This window comes from Bombina bombina, chromosome 1, assembly GCF_027579735.1.
Source record: "Bombina bombina isolate aBomBom1 chromosome 1, aBomBom1.pri, whole genome shotgun sequence".
Taxonomy (NCBI): domain Eukaryota; kingdom Metazoa; phylum Chordata; class Amphibia; order Anura; family Bombinatoridae; genus Bombina; species Bombina bombina.
This window is the reverse complement of record NC_069499.1, coordinates 237736668-237760583: the sequence shown is the minus strand read 5'-3', so window position 1 is coordinate 237760583 and position 23916 is coordinate 237736668. Positions and strand designations below refer to the sequence as shown.

The following is a 23916-nucleotide window of genomic DNA, read 5'->3' as shown; positions in this document are numbered from 1 at the left end:
TCAATCATCAGGGAGGAACTCGGAGTTCTTTGGCCATGACAGGGGTTGCCAGGATTATTCAGTGGGCAGAAACCCACAGTTGTCTGTCTGCGATCCACATTCCAGGGGTGGACAATTGGGAAGCGGATTTTCTGAGCAGACAGACTTTTCATCCGGGGGAGTGGGAACTTCATCAGGAGGTTTTTTCCAGCTTGATCCTCAAGTGGGGACAGCCGGAGCTGGATCTCATGGCATCTCGTCAGAATGCCAGGCTTCCGAGGTACAAGGGACCCTCAGGCTGTACTGATAGATGCTCTGGCAGTTCCTTGGGATTTTCCTTGCATTCGCTCTCCTTCCACGGGTCATTGCTCGAATCAGGCAGGAGAGGGCGTCGGTGATCCTCATTGCTCCGGCACGGCCTTGCACGATCTGGTATGCGGATCTGGTGGAGATGTCGTCATTTCCACCTTGGAGTCTTCCGTTAAGGAAGAACCTTCTTCTTCAGTGGCCCTTCCTTCATCCAAATCTCGTTTCTCTGAAGCTGACTGCTTGGAGATTGAACGCTTCATATTATTTAAGCTTGGTTTTTCTAAGTCGGTCATTAAGACTATGATTCAGGCGCGTAAGCCTGTGACTAGAAAGATTTACCATAAAATATGGAGTGAATCCAGAGGCTACTCTTGGAGTAGAGTTAGGTTTCCTAGGATTTTGTCTTTTCTCCAGGAGGGCCTGAAAAAGGGTTTATCTGCTAGTACCTTGAAGGGTCAAATTTCTGCTTTATCTATTTTGTTACACAAGTGTCTGGCGAATGTGCCAGATGTTCAGTCTTTTTGTCAGGCCCTGGTTAGAATCCGGCCTATATTCTTTAGTTTGCTACTGCTCCTTGGAGTCTTAATTTGGTTCTTAGAGTTCTTCAACAGGCTCCATTGGAGCCTATGCATTCTTTGGATATTAAGATGTTATCCCGGAAAGTTTTGTTTTTGGTTGCTATTTCTTCGGCTCGAAGAGTTGCAGAGCTTTCAGCGTTGCAGTTTGAATCTCCTTTCCTTATTTTTCATTCAGATAAAGTAGTACTGCGTACTGCCTTAGGTTTCCTTCCCAAGGTGGTTTTGGATAAGAATATTAATCAAAAGATTGTTGTTCCTTCCTTGTGTCCTAATCCTCCTCCTCATAAGGAGCTTTTGTTGTACAACCTGGATGTGGTGTGTACGTTAAAGTTTCTATTTGCAGGAGACTAAGAATTTTCGCCAGTCTTCTTCTTTGTTTGTTGTTTTTTCTGAGAAGAGCAAGGGTCAGAAAGCTACGGCTACTTCTATTTCTTTTTGGTTGAGGAGTGTTATTCGCTTGGCGTATGAGACTGCTGGACAGCAGCCTCCTGAGAAAATCATGGCTCATTCCACAAGGGCTATTTCTTCTTCTTGGGCCTTCAAAAATGGTGCTTCTGTAGAACAGATTTGCAAGGCTGCCGCTTGGTCATCTTTTCACACTTTTTCTAAATTTTACAAATTTGATACTTTTGCTTCGGCTGAGGCTTCTTTTGGGAGAAAGGTTCTTCAAGCAGTGGTGCCTTCTGTTTAGGTTTACTGTCTTGTCCCTCCCTTATCATCCGTGTCCTCTGGCTTGGGTATTGGTTCCTAACAGTAATTATGATGATCCGTGGACTCACCATGTCATTAGAAAGAAAACCAAATTTATGCTTACCTGATAAATTTATTTATTTCTTGATACAGTGAGTCCACGGCCCGCCCTGTATTTTTCAGACATACTTTTTTTTCGATAAACCTCAGGCACCTCTGCACATTATGCTACTTCCTTTCTCCTTTCCCTTTGGTCGAATTACTGGGGGTTGTGGGTAAGGGAGTGGTATTTAACAGCTTTGCTGTGGTGCTCTTTGCCTCCTCCTGCTGGTCAGGAGTGATATTCCTAACAGTAATTATGATGATCCGTGGACTCACTGTGTCAAGAAATAAATACATTTATCAGGTAAGCATAAATTTTGTTTTGCTTAGGGATTCACTATACTACAAATTGCAATGTAAACAAAAAAATGCCAGGTATTCTGCTAGAAGTGAGGGTCTTCATAATTTTACTGTACATGCAATGGCAATTCTTTGTGAGGTGACATTAGTTTATATCTTTCTTCAAAGACTTCTGCTTAAGGGATAAATTCAAAAGTGAAATTTGATCCATTTTTGGATCTAGTCCTTCTGGAATTACATAATTAATGGTCACTTTCTTATATATGCACTGACAATTTGCTTACTAAGGGCCAGATTACAAGTGGAGCACTAAGTATCGCTTGTATGCAAGCGATATTAGCAATTCACTTTGTAAGAAACAAGCGATCCATTTTGTAATACCAGCGCACAATAACCTCACAGACAGCATCAGAACCTCGCAAAAGAGGTATGTAAGCGCAGAGATGGGCAGCATTTTTAAATATATGAATATATACATATATATTTCTGTTAATATAAGTATATACACATATTAACACATAAATATATATGTATGTAAATGCTAGATTTTTTTAAATGAAAAACTAAAATGCCCTCTATTTTGAGGGCATTTTGGGGACGTTTAAGGGAGCGTCATAATTTAGCGATCCACTTGTAATCTAGCCCTAAATTGTTTATTATCAAGGGTAAAGTGTTTCAGATAAAATTCAGATGCAATAAGTTTTAATTTCCAACCTCAGCACCTCTGAACATCAAGAATAAAGAGGAATGAGATGGAAATTAGTTTCTAAAGGGTAGTGTGTGTATGTACAGTATGTATGTATGTACAGTTGTTATCAAAATTATTCAACATCCATTGCAAAGCCGGTTTATTGTCAAAATGTACAGACTTTCAGCTATTTGCAATAAACAAATCAAACAAAAGCAATTGAAATAGCTCAACACAACAAATGCTTCAAGTGGTTTCCCCAAATTCAACTGAAATTGCAACCCCCTGAATAGAATCCCTCACAACTGCACAAATATTCAAAACAGGTGTGTCTCGAGCACACCTGATGCAGCTAATCAAGGGCTTCATTAGTTGCTCCAAGTGTGCTTTAGAAAACAACAAACCCCTAGCCAGTTGAGGTGTGTCACATTTGACTGCCTACAGTTAAGCATGTTGGTGGCTTCATGATGCTCTGGGGCTGCTTTGCATCCTCTGGCACTGGAAGGCAAGATGGGTTCATTGAAGTATCAGGAAAACCTAGGAGAAAATGTCATGCTGTCTGTTAGGCAGCTGAAGCTTGGGCGTCATTGGACTTTCCAACAGGACAATGATCCCAAGCATACCTCATATTCCACCAAGGCTTTGTTGCAGAAGAAGTCCTGGAAGATTCTACAGTGGCCATCACAGTCATCTGACTTGAACCTTATAGAAAATCTCTGGTGGGGTTTGAAGAAGGCAGTTGCAGCACGCAAACTCAGGAATATTACTGAATTGGAAGCCATTGCTCATGAGGAATGGGCTAAGATTCCTCAGGAACATTCCCATAAGTTGGTGTCTGGCTATGCATCTTGTTTGCAGCAGGTCGTAACAGCAAAAGGGTGCTCTAATAAGAACTAAAGATGCTTGCCATGAAAGGGTTGAATAGTTTTGAGACTGTAGAATTCATTAAAAGTTGAATTTGGGGAAACCACTTGAAGCATTCGTTGTGTTGAGCTATTGCAATTGCTTTTCTTCTATTTGTTCATTGCAAACAGCGGAAAGTCTGTAAATTTTGACGGTAAACCTGATTTCTTTCCTAAGACATGGAGAGTCCACAACATCATTCCAATTACTATTGAGCTATTCAACTCCTGGCTAGCTGGAGGAGGCAAAGAGCACCCCAGCAAATCTGTTAAAGGGACACTGAACCCCAATTGTTTCTTTCGTGATTCAGATAGAGCATGCAATTTTAGGCAACTTTCTAATTTACTCCTATTATCAAATTTTCTTCATTCATTTGGTATCTTTATTTAAAAAGCAAGAATCTAAGTTTAGATGCCGGCCCATTTTTGGTGAACAACCTGGGTTGTTCTTGCTGATTGGTGGATTGATTTAACCGACCAATAAACAAGTGCTGAACCAAAAAATAACTTAGATGCAAATAAAGATAGCAAGAGAACGAAGAAAAATTGATAATAGGAGTAAATTAGAAAGTTGCCTAAAATTGCATGCTCTATCTGAATCACGAAAGAAAAAAATTTGGATTCAGTGTCCCTTTAAGTGTAACTTCCCTTACCCATAATCCCTTGTCATTCTCTTTGCCTCTGTCAATGGAGGTTGTGTAAAGGCGGTGTCTGGAGATAATTTTATGGGAATTTTTCCCTGCAAGCAAGGACTGGGGTCTAGCTGTGTCCACGTCAATCTCTTGAGTATTGGTGGCTTTTAGCAGTTAGAAGGCGGTGAGATAGTCCTTACTTTACTTCTAATAAGTTTGCTACCCCTTTGTTGAAAGCCAGGGTTTGTGACTCTGATCTTTCTCTTACTACAGGTCCATGACAGGGAGCGCAGCACCTGCCACACCTATGTTGCTGCTTTCAGCCCTCCAGCCGTATCCACAGGTAAGTGACTCTTCCTTTCTAGGTTAGAAAGGACAGCACTTAAGTGGTTAAACCTCTAGTGGATCGCATTATGGGACAGAGTTACCCTATTGTCTTGGGGTTCAGTGTTGGGGAAGATTTTTATTGGGTCATAGATATTATAGTTGGCACTTTATGTATGAGGATGAGAGACTTTAGGGGTTAATCTCCTCCCTATTTCTTGGCAGAATATATGGCTTATAAGAACATACTTGGGAGTTTTTATTTTTTGTTACTGGATATCAGTTTTTATCAGCAGAGGGAGCTAACAGCATTAAAATAGCTTATGCAGCCGTGGGAGCAAACGGCTTTTTAAAAGCTTATGCAGCTGTTTGTTTTTTCGCACCAGTATGTGTGGCGCAGTTTCTGTTCCCGGCCGCTCACGTGTCCTCCGCACTTCCGGTTTTACGGAGCAGACATTTGTGTGAGTGTTGGCTTTGATATTCGGCGATCGGGCTATCTTCAGTGGCTCTGGAAAAGGAGTAAGATCGTTCACCTGACAGTTCAGACTCTTCTGTTTGCTAGTGGGATTTTAGCTCTGGTCCGATAGTTTGTCTGAAGTTAATTTACATTCATATTTTCCAACATTATATACTATTTTGACAATAAACGAAAGTAAAAACTATTTAATTTTGTTTGGGTTCATAGTTCTGGTTAATACTAGTGGAACCTGTCCTTTTGATTTATGGACTCAGAACAGGATCAGCCTATCTCTCTGGATAAATGTTTGCTATGTTTAGAGAATCAGATTGCTCTACCAATGCAGTTTTGTTCCTCATGTTTTGCAAAAACGTTAAAATTTAAAGAAAAGATTCTCCCTTCTGAGCCAAGTGTCTCTCAGGATTTTGCTGTGCGTGACATGCCGCAGCTTTCTCTTCAAACGTCCCAAGCCTTCGTTGTGTGTCATACTGTGCCTTCTGTGTCCTCTCAACCACCAGGGGGTGTTTATTTACCTGGGGATTTTGCAGCTCAGATTACTTCAGCAGTGTCAGCAGCTTTATCTGCTTTCCATTCTACGGGTAAGCGTAAGAGGAAATCTAAACATTTGCCTGCTACTAAGGTTTCTGACCCCTCTAAGTCAGCATAAGCCAGTCTATTTCATTTGTCTGATGAGGAAAATTCTTCAGTACCTTCTGAAGGAGAAATCTCAGACTCTGACACTTTAACAGAAAAATCTTCAGAATCTGAATAAATTAATTTTAGATTTAAGCTTGAACACCTCCGGTTACTGCTCAAGGAGGTTCTAGCTACTTTAGAGGACTCTGAACCTTCGGTTTCTGTCAACCCTACTAGGTCTTCTAAACTGGATAGAGTTTGATTCTCCATCTTCTGATGAAGTTTTTCCTGTTCCACGGAAGATATCTGAAATTATATAAACGATATCTGAATGGGATAAACTAGGGGTTCCTTTCTTTCATGTAATTAACAAGAGTCCATGAGCTAGTGACGTATGGGATATACATTCCTACCAGGAGGGGCAAAGTTTCCCAAACCTTAAAATGCCTATAAATACACCCCTCACCACACCCACAAATCAGTTTTACAAACTTTGCCTCCAAGGGAGGTGGTGAAGTAAGTTTGTGCTAGATTCTACGTTGATATGCGCTCCGCAGCAAGTTGGAGCCCGGTTTTCCTCTCAGCGTGCAGTGAATGTCAGAGGGATGTGAGGAGAGTATTGCCTATTGAATGCAGTGATCTCCTTCTACGGGGTCTATTTCATAAGGTTCTCTGTTATCGGTCGTAGAGATTCATCTCTTACCTCCCTTTTCAGATCGACGATATACTCTTATATTTACCATTTCCTCTACTGATTCTCGTTTCAGTACTGGTTTGGCTTTCTACAAACATGTAGATGAGTGTCCTGGGGTAAGTAAGTCTTATTTTCTGTGACACTCTAAGCTATGGTTGGGCACTTTATTTATAAAGTTCTAAATATATGTATTCAAACATTTATTTGCCTTGACTCAGAATGTTCAACTTTCCTTATTTCCAGACAGTCAGTTTCATATTTGGGATTATGCTTTAAATTATCATATTTTGTCTTACCTCAAAAATTTGACTTTTTTCCCTGTGGGCTGTTAGGCTCGCGGGGGCTGAAAATGCTTCATTTTATTGCGTCATTTTTGGCGCGGATTTTTTTGGCGCAAAAATTCATTTCCGTTTCCGGCGTCATACGTGTCGCCGGAAGTTGCGTCATTTTTTGACGTTATTTTGCGCCAAAAATGTCGGCGTTCCGGATGTGGCGTCATTTTTGGCGCCAAAAGCATTTAGGCGCCAAATAATGTGGGCGTCTTATTTGGCGCCAAAAAATATGGGCGTCGCTTTTGTCTCCACATTATTTCAGTCTCATTTTCATTTGCTTCTGGTTGCTAGAAGCTTGATGTTTGGCATTTTTTTCCCATTCCTGAAACTGTCTTATAAGGAATTTGATCTATTTTGCTTTATATGTTGTTTTTTCTCTTACATATTGCAAGATGTCTCACGTTGCATCTGAGCCAGAAGATACTACAGGAAAACCACTGCCTGCTGGATCTACCAAAGCTAAGTGTATCTGCTGTAAACTTTTGGTAGCTATTCCTCCAGCTGTTGTTTGTATTAATTGTCATGACAAACTTGTTAAAGCAGATAATATTTCCTTTAGTGATGTACCATTGCCTGTTGCAGTTCCCTCAACATCTAAGGTGCAGAATGTTCCTGATAACATAAGAGATTTTGTTTCTGAATCCATAAAGAAGGCTTTGTCTGTTATTTCTCCTTCTAGTAAACGTAAAAAGTCTTTTAAATCTTCTCTCTCTACAGATGAATTTTTAAATGAACACCATCATTCTGATTCTTTGGACTCTTCTAGTTCAGAGGATTCTGTCTCAGAGATTGATGCTGATAAATCTTCATATTTATTTAAGATGGAATTTATTCGCTCTTTACTTAAAGAAGTACTAATTGCTTTAGAAATAGAGGATTCTAGTCCTCTTGATACTAATTCTATACGTTTGGATAAGGTTTTTAAAGCTCCTGCGGTTATTCCAGAAGTCTTTCCTGTTCCTAATGCTATTTCTGCAGTAATTGCTAAGGAATGGGATAAATTGGGTAATTCATTTACTCCTTCTAAACGTTTTAAGCAATTATATCCTGTTCCGCCTGACAGGTTAGAATTTTGGGACAAAATCCCTAAAGTTGATGGGGCTATTTCTACCCTTGCTAAACGTACTACCATTCCTACGTCAGATGGTACCTCGTTTAAGGATCCTTTAGATAGAAAAATTGAATCTTTTCTAAGAAAAGCTTATCTATGTTCAGGTAATCTTCTTAGACCTGCTATATCATTGGCTGATGTTGCTGCAGCTTCAACTTTTTGGTTGGAAACTCTAGCGCAACAAGTAACAAATCGTGATTCTCATGATATTATTATTCTTCTCCAGCATGCTAATAATTTCATCTGTGATGCCATTTTTGATATTATTAGAGTTGATGTTAGATTTATGTCTCTGGCTATCTTAGCCAGAAGAGCTTTATGGCTTAAGACTTGGAATGCTGATATGGCTTCTAAATCAACTCTACTTTCCATTTCTTTCCAGGGAAACAAATTATTTGGTTCTCAGTTGGATTCTATTATTTCAACTGTTACTGGTGGGAAAGGAACTTTTTTACCACAGGATAAAAAATCTAAAGGTAAAAACAGGGCTAACAATCGTTTTCGTTCCTTTCGTTTCAACAAAGAACAAAAGCCTGATCCTTCGTCCTCAGGAGCAGTTTCAGTTTGGAAACCATCTCCAGTCTGGAATAAATCCAAGCCTGCTAGAAAGGCAAAGCCTGCTTCTAAGTTCACATGAAGGTACGGCCCTCATTCCAGTTCAGCTGGTAGGGGGCAGGTTACGTTTTTTCAAAGAAATTTGGATCAAATCTGTTCACAATCTTTGGATTCAGAACATTGTTTCAGAAGGGTACAGAATTGGTTTCAAGATGAGACCTCCTGCAAAGAGATTTTTTCTTTCCCATGTCCCAGTAAATCCAGTGAAAGCTCAAGCATTTCTGAATTGTGTTTCAGATCTAGAGTTGGCTGGAGTAATTATGCCAGTTCCAGTTCCGGAACAGGGGATGGGGTTTTATTCAAATCTCTTCATTGTACCAAAGAAGGAGAATTCCTTCAGACCAGTTCTGGATCTAAAATTATTGAATCGTTATGTAAGGATACCAACGTTCAAGATGGTAACTGTAAGGACTATATTGCCTTTTGTTCAGCAAGGGAATTATATGTCCACAATAGATTTACAGGATGCATATCTGCATATTCTGATTCATCCAGATCATTATCAGTTCCTGAGATTCTCTTTTCTAGACAAGCATTACCAATTTGTGGCTCTACCGTTTGGCCTTGCTACAGCTCCAAGAATTTTCACAAAGATTCTCGGTGCCCTTCTGTCTGTAATCAGAGAACAGGGTATTGTGGTATTTCCTTATTTGGACGATATCTTGGTACTTGCTCCGTCTTTACATTTAGCAGAGTCTCATACGAATCGACTTGTGTTGTTTCTTCAAGATCATGGTTGGAGGATCAATTTACCAAAAAGTTCTTTGATTCCTCAAACAAGGGTAACCTTTCTGGGTTTCCAGATAGATTCAGTGTCCATGACTCTGTCTTTAACAGACAAGAGACGTCTAAAATTGATTACAGCTTGTCGAAACCTTCAGTCACAATCATTCCCTTCGGTAGCCTTATGCATGGAAATTCTAGGTCTTATGACTGCTGCATCGGACGCGATCCCCTTTGCTCGTTTTCACATGCGACCTCTTCAGCTCTGTATGCTGAACCAATGGTGCAGGGATTACACGAAGATATCTCAATTAATATCTTTAAAACCGATTGTTCGACACTCTCTAACGTGGTGGACAAATCACCATCGTTTAATTCAGGGGGCTTCTTTTGTTCTTCCGACCTGGACTGTAATTTCAACAGATGCAAGTCTCACAGGTTGGGGAGCTGTGTGGGGATCTCTGACGGCACAAGGAGTTTGGGAATCTCAGGAGGTGAGATTACCGATCAATATTTTGGAACTCCGTGCAATTTTCAGAGCTCTTCAGTTTTGGCCTCTTCTGAAGAGAGAATCGTTCATTTGTTTTCAGACAGACAATGTCACAACTGTGGCATACATCAATCATCAAGGAGGGACTCACAGTCCTCTGGCTATGAAAGAAGTATCTCGAATTTTGGTTTGGGCGGAATCCAGCTCCTGTCTAATCTCTGCGGTTCATATCCCAGGTGTAGACAATTGGGAAGCGGATTATCTCAGTCGCCAAACGTTGCATCCGGGCGAATGGTCTCTTCACCCAGAGGTATTTCTTCAGATTGTTCAATTGTGGGGGCTCCCAGAGATAGATCTGATGGCCTCTCATCTAAACAAGAAACTTCCCAGGTATCTGTCCAGATCCCGGGATCCTCAGGCGGAGGCAGTGGATGCATTATCACTTCCTTGGAAGTATCATCCTGCCTATATCTTTCCGCCTCTAGTTCTTCTTCCAAGAGTAATCTCCAAGATTCTGAGGGAATGCTCGTTTGTTCTGCTAATAGCTCCGGCATGGCCTCACAGGTTTTGGTATGCGGATCTTGTCCGGATGGCATCTTGCCAGCCATGGACTCTTCCGTTAAGACCAGACCTTCTGTCGCAAGGTCCTTTTTTCCATCCGGATCTGAAATCCTTAAATTTAAAGGTATGGAGATTGAACGCTTGATTCTTGGTCATAGAGGTTTCTCTGACTCCGTGATTAATACTATGTTACAGGCTCGTAAATCTGTATCTCGAGAGATATATTATAGAGTCTGGAAGACTTATATTTCATGGTGTCTTTTTCATCATTTTTCTTGGCATTCTTTTAGAATACCGAGAATTTTACAATTTCTTCAGGATGGTTTGGATAAGGGTTTGTCCGCAAGTTCTTTGAAAGGACAAATCTCTGCTCTTTCTGTTCTTTTTCACAGAAAGATTGCTATTCTTCCTGATATTCATTGTTTTGTACAAGCTTTGGTACGTATAAAACCTGTCATTAAGTCAATTTCTCCTCCTTGGAGTTTGAATTTGGTTCTGGGAGCTCTTCAAGCTCCTCCGTTTGAACCTATGCATTCATTGGACATTAAATTACTTTCTTGGAAAGTTTTGTTCCTTTTGGCCATCTCTTCTGCTAGAAGAGTTTCTGAATTATCTGCTCTTTCGTGTGAGTCTCCTTTTCTGATTTTTCATCAGGATAAGGCGGTGTTGCGAACTTCTTTTGAATTTTTACCTAAAGTTGTGAATTCCAACAACATTAGTAGAGAAATTGTGGTTCCTTCATTATGTCCTAATCCTAAGAATTCTAAGGAGAAATCATTGCATTCTTTGGATGTTGTTAGAGCTTTGAAATATTATGTTGAAGCTACGAAATCTTTCCGTAAGACTTCTAGTCTATTTGTTATCTTTTCCGGTTCTAGGAAAGGCCAGAAAGCTTCTGCCATTTCTTTGGCATCTTGGTTGAAATCTTTAATTCATCTTGCCTATGTTGAGTCGGGTAAAACTCCGCCTCAAAGAATTACAGCTCATTCTACTAGGTCAGTATCTACTTCCTGGGCGTTTAGGAATGAAGCTTCGGTTGACCAGATCTGCAAAGCAGCAACTTGGTCTTCTTTGCATACTTTTACTAAATTCTACCATTTTGATGTATTTTCTTCTTCTGAAGCAGTTTTTGGTAGAAAAGTTCTTCAGGCAGCGGTTTCAGTTTGAATCTTCTGCTTATGTTTTTTGTTAAACTTTATTTTGGGTGTGGATTATTTTCAGCAGGAATTGGCTGTCTTTATTTTATCCCTCCCTCTCTAGTGACTCTTGTGTGGAAAGATCCACATCTTGGGTAGTCATTATCCCATACGTCACTAGCTCATGGACTCTTGTTAATTACATGAAAGAAAACATAATTTATGTAAGAACTTACCTGATAAATTCATTTCTTTCATATTAACAAGAGTCCATGAGGCCCACCCTTTTTTGTGGTGGTTATGATTTTTTTGTATAAAGCACAATTATTCCAATTCCTTATTTTATATGCTTCGCACTTTTTCTTATCACCCCACTTCTTGGCTATTCGTTAAACTGATTTGTGGGTGTGGTGAGGGGTGTATTTATAGGCATTTTAAGGTTTGGGAAACTTTGCCCCTCCTGGTAGGAATGTATATCCCATACGTCACTAGCTCATGGACTCTTGTTAATATGAAAGAAATGAATTTATCAGGTAAGTTCTTACATAAATTATGTTTTTTCCCCTTCCCCTGTTTTTAAAAAGATGTTTCCTGTTGCTGACTCTATTTGTGACTCATGGCGAACTGTACCTAAGGTAAAAGAAGCTATTTCTACTCTTGCTAAGAGAACTACTATTCCTATTGAGGATAGTTGCTCTTTTAAGCATCCAATGGATAAGAAACTAGAGGCTTACATAAAAAAGATGTACATCCATCAAGGATTACAGTGGCAACCTGCAGCAAGTATTGCCACTGTTGTGGGTGCAGCATCTTATTGGTGCGACGACTTGGCGGATCTTATTTCTGAGGAAAGTACGGTAAAGGAGATTCAGGATAGGATCAAAGCTCTTAAATTGGCCAATACCTTTTATTTGTGATGCCAACATACAAATTATTAGACTGGGAGCTAAGATGTCTAGCTTCACTGTGCTATCCCTCAGAGCTCTTTGGTTAAAATCTTGGTCAGCTGACGTTTCTTCAAAGGCCAATCTTTTAGCTTTACCTTATAAGGGTAAAACTCTGTTTGGTCCTGGTCTGGCGGAAATCATTTTAGAGATTACAGGTGGAAAGGAATCTTTCCTGCCTCAGGATAAGAAGAATAGACCTAGGGGTCGACAATCTTCTAATTTTCGTTCCTTTCGCAACTTTAAGGAACAAAAGTACTCCTCTTCTAAACCAGACCAATCCAGGTCCTCTTGGAAATCCAGCCAGCCCTGGAATAAGGGAAAATAAAACAAGAAGTCTTCCGCTGACTAAGTCATCATTAAGGGTCTGCCCCCGATCCAATTTTGGATCAGTGGGGGGGGCAGGCTTTTTCTTTTTCGACAGGCTTGGATACGCAATGTCCCAGATCCATGGGCTGTGGACATAGTATCCCAGGGTTACAAAATAGGATTTAAGTCTCGCCCTCCAAGAGGCAGATTTCTCCTATCAAGACTAGCCTCAAACCATGTAAAGAGGGAGCCCTTTTTAAAATGCATAAAGGACCTATCCTCCCTGGGAGTTATCGTACCAGTCCCTCTAGAGAAACGGGGTCTAGGATTCTATTCAAATCTTTTTGTGTTTGCCAAAAAGGAGGGATCTTTTCGACCTATCCTAGATTTAAAGTGTCTCAACAAGTTCCTCAGGGTCCCGTCCTTCAAGATGGAAACTATTTGTTCCATTCTTCTATTGGTCCAGGAAGGTCAGTTCATGACGACCATAGACCTGAAGGACGCGTACTTACATGTTCCCATTCACAGGGATCATCACCAATTTCTAAGATTTGCCTTTCTGGATAAGCATTTCCAGTTTATTGCCCTTCCATTTGGTCCTGCCACGGCTCCCAGAATATTCACAAAGGTCCTGGGAGCACTATTGGCAGTGATCAGATCCCAGGGAATTGCAGTGGCACCTTATCTAGACGACATCTTGGTTCAGGCGTCATCTTTTCAACTAGCAAAATCACATACAGAGATGTTGTTGTCTTTTCTACGTTCCTACAGGTGGAAAGTGAATCGGGAAAAGAGTTCTCTAGTTCCGTCTACAAGAGTGCGTTTCCTAGGAACAATCATAGACTCCTTCTCCATAAAGATTTTCCTGACGGATGTCAGAATATCCAATCTTCTAGCTGCTTGCCTTTTCTCTCCAGTCTACCTTTGATCCAACAGTTGCTCTTTACATGGAGGTCATAGGTCTTATGGTGGCTTCCATGGACATCATTCCTTTTGCTCGATTCCGTCTACGACCGCTGCAGCTTTGCATGCTCCATCAATGGAACCAGAGACCATTCAGATTTATCGCAGAAGATAAATCTGGATCCCCTAACAAGAGAATCTCTCTCGTGGTGGATTTCACAGGAACATCTGTCCCAGGGCAATTGCTTCCTGAGACCTTCCTGGGTGATTGTAACTACGGACGCCAGCCTGTCAGGCTGGGGAGCTGTTTGGGGTTCTCTGAAGGCTCAGGGTCTGTGGTCTCGGGAAGAGTCTTCTCTTCTCATAAACATCTTGGAGTTGAAAGCAATATTCAATGCCTTGACAGCATGACCTCAATTATCTTTTTAGTCCGGTTTATCAGATTCCAGTCGGAACACATAACCTCAGTGGCTTACATCAACCACCAGGGAGATGCCCTAGCGGTTCCTTGTGTTTTCTCTCTAGCATACCTGTTTTCTCCGTTTGCTTTCCTTCCACAAGTCATAGCTCGTATCAAACAAGAGAGAGCATCGGTAATTCATATAGCTTCTGCTTGGTCTCGCAGTATCTGGTAAGGATGTCATCTCTACCTCCTTGGAGATTACCTCTGCGGAAGGACCTTCTAATTCAGGGTCCTTTCCTCCATCCAAACTTGGATTCTCTGAAGCTGACTGCTTGGAGATTAAACGCCTAGTTTTGTCTAGACGTGGTTTTTCTGAAGCGGTCATTGATACTCTGCTTAAGGCTCGCAAACCTGTTACTCGCAAGATTTACCATAAGGTATGGCATAAATATCTTTATTGATGCAAATCTAAGGGTTTCTCCTGGAGCCGGGTGAGGATTCCCCGTATTTTATCTTTTCTTCAAGATTTCCCTTAGAAAGGTTTTGTCAGTCAGTACTCTGAAGGGTCAGATTTCTGCATTATCCTTTTGCCCAAACGTCTGGCAGATTTACCAGATGTTCAAGCTTTTGTTCAGGTCCTGGTCAGAATCAGGCCTGTGTTTAAACCTGTTGCTCCTCCTTGGAGCCTTAATTTAGTTCTTAAAGTTTTGCCGCAGGCTCCGTTTGAGCCGATGCATGTTGTTGATATAAAATTGTTATCTTGGAAGAGTTTGTTTCTCCTTGCTATTTCTTCCGCTTACAGAGTTTCTGAGCTTTCAGTTCTGCTGTGTGATTCTTCTTACCTTATCTTTCATGCGGATAAGGCAGTCCTTCATACTAAATTGGGGTTTATCCCTAAGGTGGTGTCGGATCAAAACATTAATCAGTAATTGTTGTCCCTTCCTTTTTGTCCTAATCCTCCTTCTCATAAGGAACGCCTTTTGCATAACTTGGATATTGTGCGCGCTCTTAAGTTTTACTTACAAGCTACTAAAGATTTTCGGACACTTCTACTACTCTGTCTCTCTGGATGAGAAGTTTGATTCATTTGGCTTATGAGACTGCTGGACAGCAGCCTCCTGAGAGAGTTATGGCTCATTCCACTAGGGCTGTCTCCTCTTCTTGGGCTTTCAAAAACAAAGCTTCTGTGGATCAGATTTGCAAGGCGGCAACGTGGTCCTCTCTGCATACTTTTTCCAAATTCTACAAATTTTATACTTTTCTCTCGGCTGAGGCTTCTTTTGGTAGAAAGGTTCTTCAAGCTGGGGTGCCTTCTGTTTAGGTCCTCCTGACTTTTTTCTCCCTCCTTGTTCATTCTGTGTCCTCTAGCTTGGGTATTGGCTCCCACTAGTAATTGACATGATGCCGTGGACTCTCCATTTCTTATGAAAGAAAAAAACAAAAGAAAACAAAATTTATGCTTACCTGACAGATTTCTTTCTTTCCGGACATGGAGAGTCCATGATCCCGCCCTCTTCTTAATTATAATTTGGCAGTTTTTTAAATAAACCTCAGGCACCTTTTCACCCTTGGGTTTCTTCTTTTTCCATTTTCTTTCGGCAGTATGACTGTGGTTTATGGGGAGGGAAGTGCTCTTTGCCTCCTCCTGCTGGCCAGGAGTTAAATAACCCACTAGTAATTGGAATGACGTCGTAAGCATACATTTTGTTTTGCAATGGGAGTTGAATAGTTTTGATTACAACTGTATATATGTATTTTATTTATTTATTTTCATTTGCCGAGTATACTGTATTTCTCAGATTCATGTTTGGAGAGAGAAAGACAACTGGTCTCAAATATGTCCTATCCTGGCTGTATTTATGCTAACACTGACAGATTATATATAGCAATTAGCAACTTTAAGGCTTCTGAAAAGCCTCTAACTACTTCAAGACTATTTCCCATTATTGCTAAAAAAAAAAGAATAGGAAAGAAAAAAAAAAAAAATTGTGTCATCTTAAGTATACATTTTAGTTTTACATTATAAAGGGACGGTGTACTCAAGAATTTTTATTGTTTAAAAAGATAATCTCTTTTGCATAACCAACACGGCCATATTAATATACTTTTTACCTTTGTGATTGCTTTGTATCTAAGCCTCTGCAGACTGCCCCCTTATTTCAGTTCTTTTGACAGATTTGCATTTTAGCCAATCAGCGGTGTCTCCTAGGTAACTCCACGAGCGTGAGCACGTTATCTATAAGGCACACACGAACTCACACCCTCTAGCTGTGAAAAACTGTCAAAATACACTGAGATTAGAGGCTGCCTTCAAGGGCTTAGTTGAAAGCTAAACCTAATATGCTAATATCTAAGAATACTAAGAGAACAAAGCAAATGTGATGATAAAAGTAAATTGGAACGTTGTTTAAAATGACATGCCCTATATGAAAGTTTAATTTTCACTAGACTAGCATAATGTTTTTTTTTGGAGTGTCTTACCCTTTTTCACATATATATAATTTTTTTTTTTTCTTTAATACATTAGAAACAGCTAATACATGCAAAAATGTGAATTTGGCAGAGAAAGACCAGAGAGTGAAAGATCTGCAAATTGGTAAGTAAACTTTATTTTATTTCACAGTTAATAACCCAATATGCTATTTCTTTCATCAGAAGATGAGTCATCACATGTGGGAATTCCCCTCCTGACCACTAGGAGGAGGCAAAAGATATTCCAACACATAAAAGTTTTAAATCTCTCCCACTTACCATGATTCTCATTCCTTTTCATGTTGTCCTTGATGGAGGAATGGCAGAAGGCAGGCATTTGTTTTGTTACATCTGTTTTTAAATCTATAATTCTTCTTCCGTCTATTAACACAGAGATTTGTGAAACTATTCCTAAGGTGGATGCAGCTATTTCCACTCTTGCCAGGCTTACCACTATTGCTTTGGAGGATAACTCCTCTTTCTTTCATGTAATTGGCAAGAGTTAATGAGCTAGTGACGTATGGGATATACAATCCTACCAGGAGGGGCAAAGTTTCCTAAACCTCAAAATGCCTATAAATACAAACTCACCACACCCACAATTCAGTTTTACAAACTTTGCCTCCTATGGAGGTGGTGAAGTAAGTTTGTGCTTGATGTTTATGATTTCTTCTATGATAAGCGCTTCTAAGCAAGCCCAATTCCTCTGATTACAGTGTTTGTCAGAGGGATGTGAGGAGAGTATCGCCTATTGATTTTATGGTTTCCCTCGTGGGGAATCTTTTCAAGGGTTCTCTGTTATCGGTCGTAGGGATTCATCTCCTACCTCCCTTTTCAGATCGACGATATACTCTTATATACCATTACCATTAGTTTTCAGTACTGGTTTGGCTATCTGCTATATGTGGATGGGTGTCTTTCGGTAAGTATGTATCGTTATTTAAGACACACTCAGCTATGGTTTGGCGCTTTATGTATTAATATAAAGTTTTAAATATATATGTATTTTACTTATATTTGCAATGAGTCAGGTCTATGTATATTTCCCTTTGCAGTCTGGCAGTTTCGTTATGGGAATCATGTTTTAGGAAGTTTGTTCTTTGTTAAAAAAAAGTGTTGATAACTTTGGATATTGAGACATCTGGACCTCTTGATAATAAATCCAGTAAACGTTTAAATTCTGTCTATAAACCTACTGTGATTACTCCTGAGGTTTTTCCTGTTCCTGATGCTATTTCTGATGTGATTGCTAAGGAATGGTCTAAGCCTGGTACTTAATTTGTTCCTTCTTCAAGGTTTAAAAAGTTGTATCCTTTGCCAGTAGGTAAGTTAGAGTTTGGGAAAAAGTCTCTAAGGTTGATGGGGCTATTTCTAATCTTGCTAAGCGTACTACTATTCCTATGAAAGATAGTACCTCTTTTAAGGATCCTTTAGATAGGAAAATTGAATCTTATCTAAGGAAAGCTTATTTACATTCTGGCTATATTATCAGACCTGCCATTTCTATGACTGATGTTGCGGCTCCATTAACTTTTTGGTTGGATAGCTTAGCACATCAGGAAAAAGATTCTGATTTGCATAGCATTGTTCGTTTGCTTCAACATGTTAATCATTTTATCTGTGATGCTATTTTTTATATCATTAAGATTGATGTTAAATCTATGTCTTTGTCTATTTTAGCTAGAAGAGCTTTATGGCTCAAATCATGGAATGCTGACATGGTATCTAAATCTAGGTTACTACCTCTATCATTCCAGGGTAATAATTTGTTTGGTTTCCAGTTGGATTCTATTATTTCCACTATTACTGGGGGGGAGGGAGTTTTTTTTGCCCCAAGATAAGTCTAAGGGTAAATCTAAAGCTTCTAATCTGTTTTGTTCTTTTCGTCAGAATAGAGAAAACCACTCCTTCCCCTAAGGACTCTGGCTCCAATTGGAAGCCATCTTCGAGTTGGAATAAATCCAAGCCTTATAAGAAACTAAAGCCAGCATGAAGGTGCGGCCCTCAATCCAGTTCTGCTGGTGGGGGGCAGATTAACATTTTTTCAAGACGTTTGGGCAGGTTCCATTCAGAATCATTGGATTCAGAATATTGTCTCTCAGGGTTATCGAATAGGTTTCAGAATAAGACCTCCTGTGAGAAGATTTTTTTCTCTCTCACGTTCCAACAAATGCTGTGAAAGGTCAGGCCTTTCTAAAGTGTGTTTCAGATCTAGAGCTTTCAGGGGTAATTGTACCGGTTCCACTTCTGGAACAGGGTCTGGGTTTTTATTCAAATCTATTCATTGTCCTGAAGAAGGAAAATTCTTTCAGACCAGTTCTGGATCTGAAGTTTTTAAATCAATTTGTAAGGGTCCCAACTTTCAAAATGGTGACTATAAGGACTATTCTGCCTTTTGTTCAGCAAGGTCATTACATTTCCTCAATAGACTTACAGGATGCGTATCTTCACATTCCAATTCATCCAGACCACAATCGGTTTCTGAGATTCTCTTTTCTAGACAAGCATTACCAATTTGTTGCTCTATCATTTGTCCTAGCAACAGCTCCAAGAATCTTTTAGAAGGTTCTCAGTGCCCTTCTTTCTGTAATCAGAGAGCAAGGTATTACAGTGTTTCCTTATTTGGACGATATCTTGGTACTGGCTCAATCTTTTCATTTAGCACAATCTCACAAAAATCAACTTGTGGTGTTTCTTTAAAGACATGGTTGGAGGATCAATTTACCAAAGAGTTTCTTGATTCCTCAGTCACCTTTTTTAGGTTTCCAGATAGATTCAGTGTCCATGACTCTGTCTTAAACAGACAAGAGACGAATGAAATTGGTTTCTGCCTGTCGAAACCTTCAGTCTCGATCATTCCCTTCAGTGGCTATGTGCATGGAAGTTTTAGGTCTCATGACTGCAGTATCGGACGCGATCCCCTTTGCTAGTTTTAATATGAGACCTCTGCAGCTTTTCATGCTTAATCAATGGTGCAGGGATTATACTCGGATATCACAATTGATATACTTAAATCCCAACATTCAACTCTCTGTCATGGTGGCTTGACCATCATCGGATTATTCAAGGGGCCTCCTTTTGTTTGTCCTTCCTGGACTGTGATTTCAACAGATGCAAGTCTAACAGGTTGGGGAGCTGTCTGGGGGTCTCTGACAGCACAAGGAGTTTGGAATCCTCAAGAGGCGAGGTTACCAATCAATATTTCAGAACTCCGTGCTATTTTCAGGGCTCTTCAGGCTTGGCCTCTATTAAAGAGAGAATCATTCATTTGTTTTCAGACAGACAATATCACAACCGTGGCATATGTCAATCATTAGGGTGGGACTCGCAGTCCTTTAGCAATGAAAGAAGTATCTCGGCTACTTTCTTGGGCGGATTCCAACTCCTGTCTAATTTCTGCGATACATATCCCAGGTGTAGGCAATTGGGAAGCGGATTATCTCAGTCATCAGTCTTTACAGTGGTCTCTCCATCCAGATGTATTTTGTCAGATTGTTCAGATGTGGGGTACCCCCGAAATAGATCTGTGGCTTCCCATCTAAACAAGAAGCTTCCCAGGTACCTTTCCAGGTCCAGGGATCCTCAAGCGGAGATGGTGGATGCGTTAGCAGTTCCTTGGTTTTACCAACCTGCTTACATTTAGTCCTTCTTCCAAGGGTGATCTCCAAGGTCATAATGGAACAATCGCATGTGTTTCTGATAGCGCCAGCATGGCCTCACAGGTTTTGGTATGCGGATCTTGTCCGGATGTCCAGTTGCCAAACTTGGCCACTTCCTTTAAATGGTTAATATACACTCATTTTCATATAACTGCATGTAATAGACACTACTATAAAAAATAAGATGCACAGATACTTATATAAAAATCCAGTATAAAATTGTTTTAAAACTTAGAAGCTCTCAGTTTAGCTCTGTTGAAAAGGTAGCTGGAAAGCCCACTGCAAGTGGGAAATAAGACACTCCCCCCCTCCCCCTTCTTTTGCATATGAAAAGACCCTTTACACAAACAGGATCAAGCTGGAGAAGGTAGCTGACGGTATTCTCATAAAACTTTGGGGCTTGGTTAGGAGTCTGAAAATCAGAGCAATGTTATTTAAAAATAAGCAAAACTATACATTTAAAAAAAAAAATGTTATGGACTATATAAATAGATCATCTATTTACAAAACATTTATGCAAAGAAAAAATGAGTGTATAATGTCCCTTTAAGGCCAGACCTTCTGTCTCAAGGGCCATTTTCCATCAGGATCTCAAATCGCTAAATTTGAAGGTATGGAAATTGAACGCTTAGTGCTTAGTCAGAGGTTTATCTGACTCAGTGATTAATACTATGCTACAGGCTCAAGTCTGTTTCAAGGAAGATTTATTATCGGGTTTGGAAAACCTATATATCTTGGTGTTTTTCTCATAAATTCTCTTGGCATTTATTTAGAATTCCTAGAATTTTACAGTTTCTTCTGGATGGTTTGGATAAAGGTTTGTCTGCAAGTACTTTGAATGGACAAATCTCTGCTCTTTCTGTTTTATTTCATAGAAAGATTGCTAAACTTCCTGATATTCACTGTTTTGTTCAGGCTCTGTTTCGTATTAAGCCTGTTGTTAAATCAATCTCTCCTCCTTGGAGTCTTCATTTGGTTTTGAAGACTTTGCAGGCTCCTCCTTTTGAGCCTATGAATTCTTTGGATATTAAACTACTTTCTTGGAAAGTATTTTCTTTTGGCTATCTCTTCAGCTAGAAGAGTTTCTGAATCGTCTGCTCTCTCTTGTGAGTCTCCTTTTCTGATTTTCCATCAGGATAAGGCTGTTTTGCACACTCCGTTTAAATTTCTTCCTAAGGTTGTGAATTCTAACAACTTTGGTAGGGAAATTGTTGTTCCTTCCTTCTGTCCCAATCCTAAGAATACTCTTGAAAGATCTTTACATTCTTTGGATGTTGTAAGAACTTTTAAATATTATGTCGAAGCTACTAAAGATTTCAGGAAGACTTCTAGTCTGTTGTTTTTTTTCTGGTCCTAGGAAAGGTCAGAAAGCCTCTGCCATTTCTTTGGCATCTTGGTTAAAACTTTTGATTCACAAGGCTTATTTGGAGGCGGGACAGTCTTCACCTCAGAGAATTACAGCTCATTCTACTAGATCAGTCGCCACTTCTTGGGCTTTTAAGAATGAAGCTTCGGTTGATCAGATTTGCAAAGCAGCAACTTGGTCTTCTTTGCATACATTTACAAAATTTTGCCACTTTGATGTATTTGCTTCTTTTGAAGCAGTTTTTGGTAGAAACGTTCTTCAGGACGCTGTCTCAGTTTGATTCTTCTGCTTATGATTTAAGTTTTTTTTTCGTGAAATTTATGAGAAAGACTTATTTTTTTGTGGATTTAATTTTTTCAGCGGAAATAGCTGTTTTTATTTTATACCTCCCCTTCTAGTGACTCTTCTGTGGTATTCCACATCTTGGGTATTTCTATCCCATTCGTCACTAGCTCATGGACTCTTGCCAATTACATGAAAGAAAACATCATTTATGTAAGAACTTATCTGATAAATTAATTTCTTTCATATTGGCAAGAGTCCATGAGGCCCACCCTTTTTTTGGCGGTTATGAGTTTGTATAAAAGCACAATTTTATTTCCAGTTCCTCTTTTTGTATGCATTTTTACTCATTTTATCACCCCACTACTTGGCTATTCGTTAAACTGAATTGTGAGTGTGGTTAGGGGTGTATTTATAGGCATTTTGAGGTTTGGGAAACTTTGCCCATCCTGGTAGGATTGTATATCCCATACGTCACTAGCTCATGGACTCTTGCCAATATGAAAGATATGAATTTATCATGTAAGTTCTTACATAAATTATGTTTTAAGGGGGCGGAGCTTGGCCGTTCAAGACAATGGCCGCATTTAGGAATAGCTCCCAGGCACACGCTAGAGACCTAACCCTGAACTGGCACCCTACACCCTGGGAGAAGGTCCCACATAGCCAGTGACCAACATCGGGAGGCACACACACACTAAAAAGCTACTGCAACCGCACATTTGCTAAAGTGCTTCACAGCCCAGAGACACCAGATGCCGGAATAGGCCCGAGCGGACCCAGAGTAACAGTTGCTGCCAGAGAGGGATCGCAGTGCAATCGCAGAGGCAGGGAGGTGGCTACGAAAATTCGCAGAGCACTTTAGCACAAGCAACCGGACCTGTCGCAGACCATAGGAAGGTGGTCAAAAACGTAAAGAGGCTCACAGTAAGTAATATACCCAGGTGCTGGACACCGCAATAAAGCACCGGCATAAACATATTACAAAAGAGGGGGGAGCTGGCACTATTGGGCTTAATAACAGTAAAAGTAAATAACCCACAGCCAAAGGTAAGTTTAAATCAGTGGCCCCCAAAAATAAACCTCACAGCTAAGCACAGGACTGAACCACTTAAAGTTACTGCAGTAGCATTACCAGGCACAGCATGCTACATCAGTACTTAACAGCCTGCACCAAATAAAGGCATTGATCAGTGTTGGGGATATTACACGCAGGATACTTAGCCCCCCCTAAATAATCAGTTGCTGAACCACAATACAGCATCTATCACTCACAGAGGAGCTACTTCAAGAGTATACCCTTCCTACAGAAGTCTATAGATATGCCTGGGAAAAGAACAAATAAGCCTGATAGCAACTCGCACCCCAGAACTATGCAGCAATTTTTGAAGCCAATAGACACAAACCTGGCTAAGACACAACATATCCCTGACAATAACATCTCCACAGACGTTACACAAAACCCCAGGCACACAATAACTTCTGCAACACCTGATGCCACTCAACTCACAAAAGAAGACCTAAAGTCATTATGTACTAAAGATGACCTAAAAGAAATGCTTTCAGAAGTGAAAGGGTGGTATGGTGATTTGAAGAGGGATCTGACCAGGGTGACACAAAGGGTCACTAACTTAGAGGAGAACCACAACACCACCTGCAATGATATACACCACATGTCCCGCTTAGTGTATGACCAAGAAGAAACCATCTACAACCTTCTTGAAAAAGTAGAAGATTTGGATAATAGGGGAAGGAGAAACAACCTCTGGGTGCGCGGGATCCCGGAATCCATACAACAAGGAGCCCTGGAAGGGTGTCTCCAAGCTCTATTTCGCACAGTAAAAGGAGAAGAAAACGCACCAGAGGTGATCATAGAAAGAGCACATAGGGCGCTGAGAGCCAAACCACCACCTAAAGCCCCACCTAGGGACGTGATATTAAAGCTACTGCACTTCAAAGACGAGGAGGAAATCCTAAAACACTCAAGACAAAAGCAAGACATCACGCACGCTGGAAACCGCATACAGATCTTCACGGACCTGAGCCCCACAACACTTCAAAAGAGGAGGGACCTTAGCCATATAACTACAGCACTCCGGGAGAAGAAAATACCTTACCGCTGGGGATTCCCAGTCAGCATCATAGCAACTAATGGCAACAGCACTGCAGTCTACAAAAATCAAGAAGACCTGCCTCACTTTTGTGAGGCCTTACAGATAAAAATCCGGGCAGGAATCCAAGCTACTGATGGCTTCACACCGCATTACCCTCCTGGGAGTAAAACAAGGTCCTCGGTAGCGGTCTCGGCTGTTCGGGACA

The 23916-nt window shown here is 40.4% G+C and overlaps 1 protein-coding gene across 1 annotated transcript in view; it reads left to right on the top strand.

Annotated features, from left to right (window-relative positions):
- Window positions 1–23916, top strand: part of KNL1 (kinetochore scaffold 1) — an 817310-nt gene that overhangs the window by 553787 nt on the left and 239607 nt on the right. Inside the window, 1 exon segment of the mRNA XM_053711756.1 lies at window positions 16346–16414. Coding sequence (XP_053567731.1) covers window positions 16346–16414 — 69 coding nt within the window.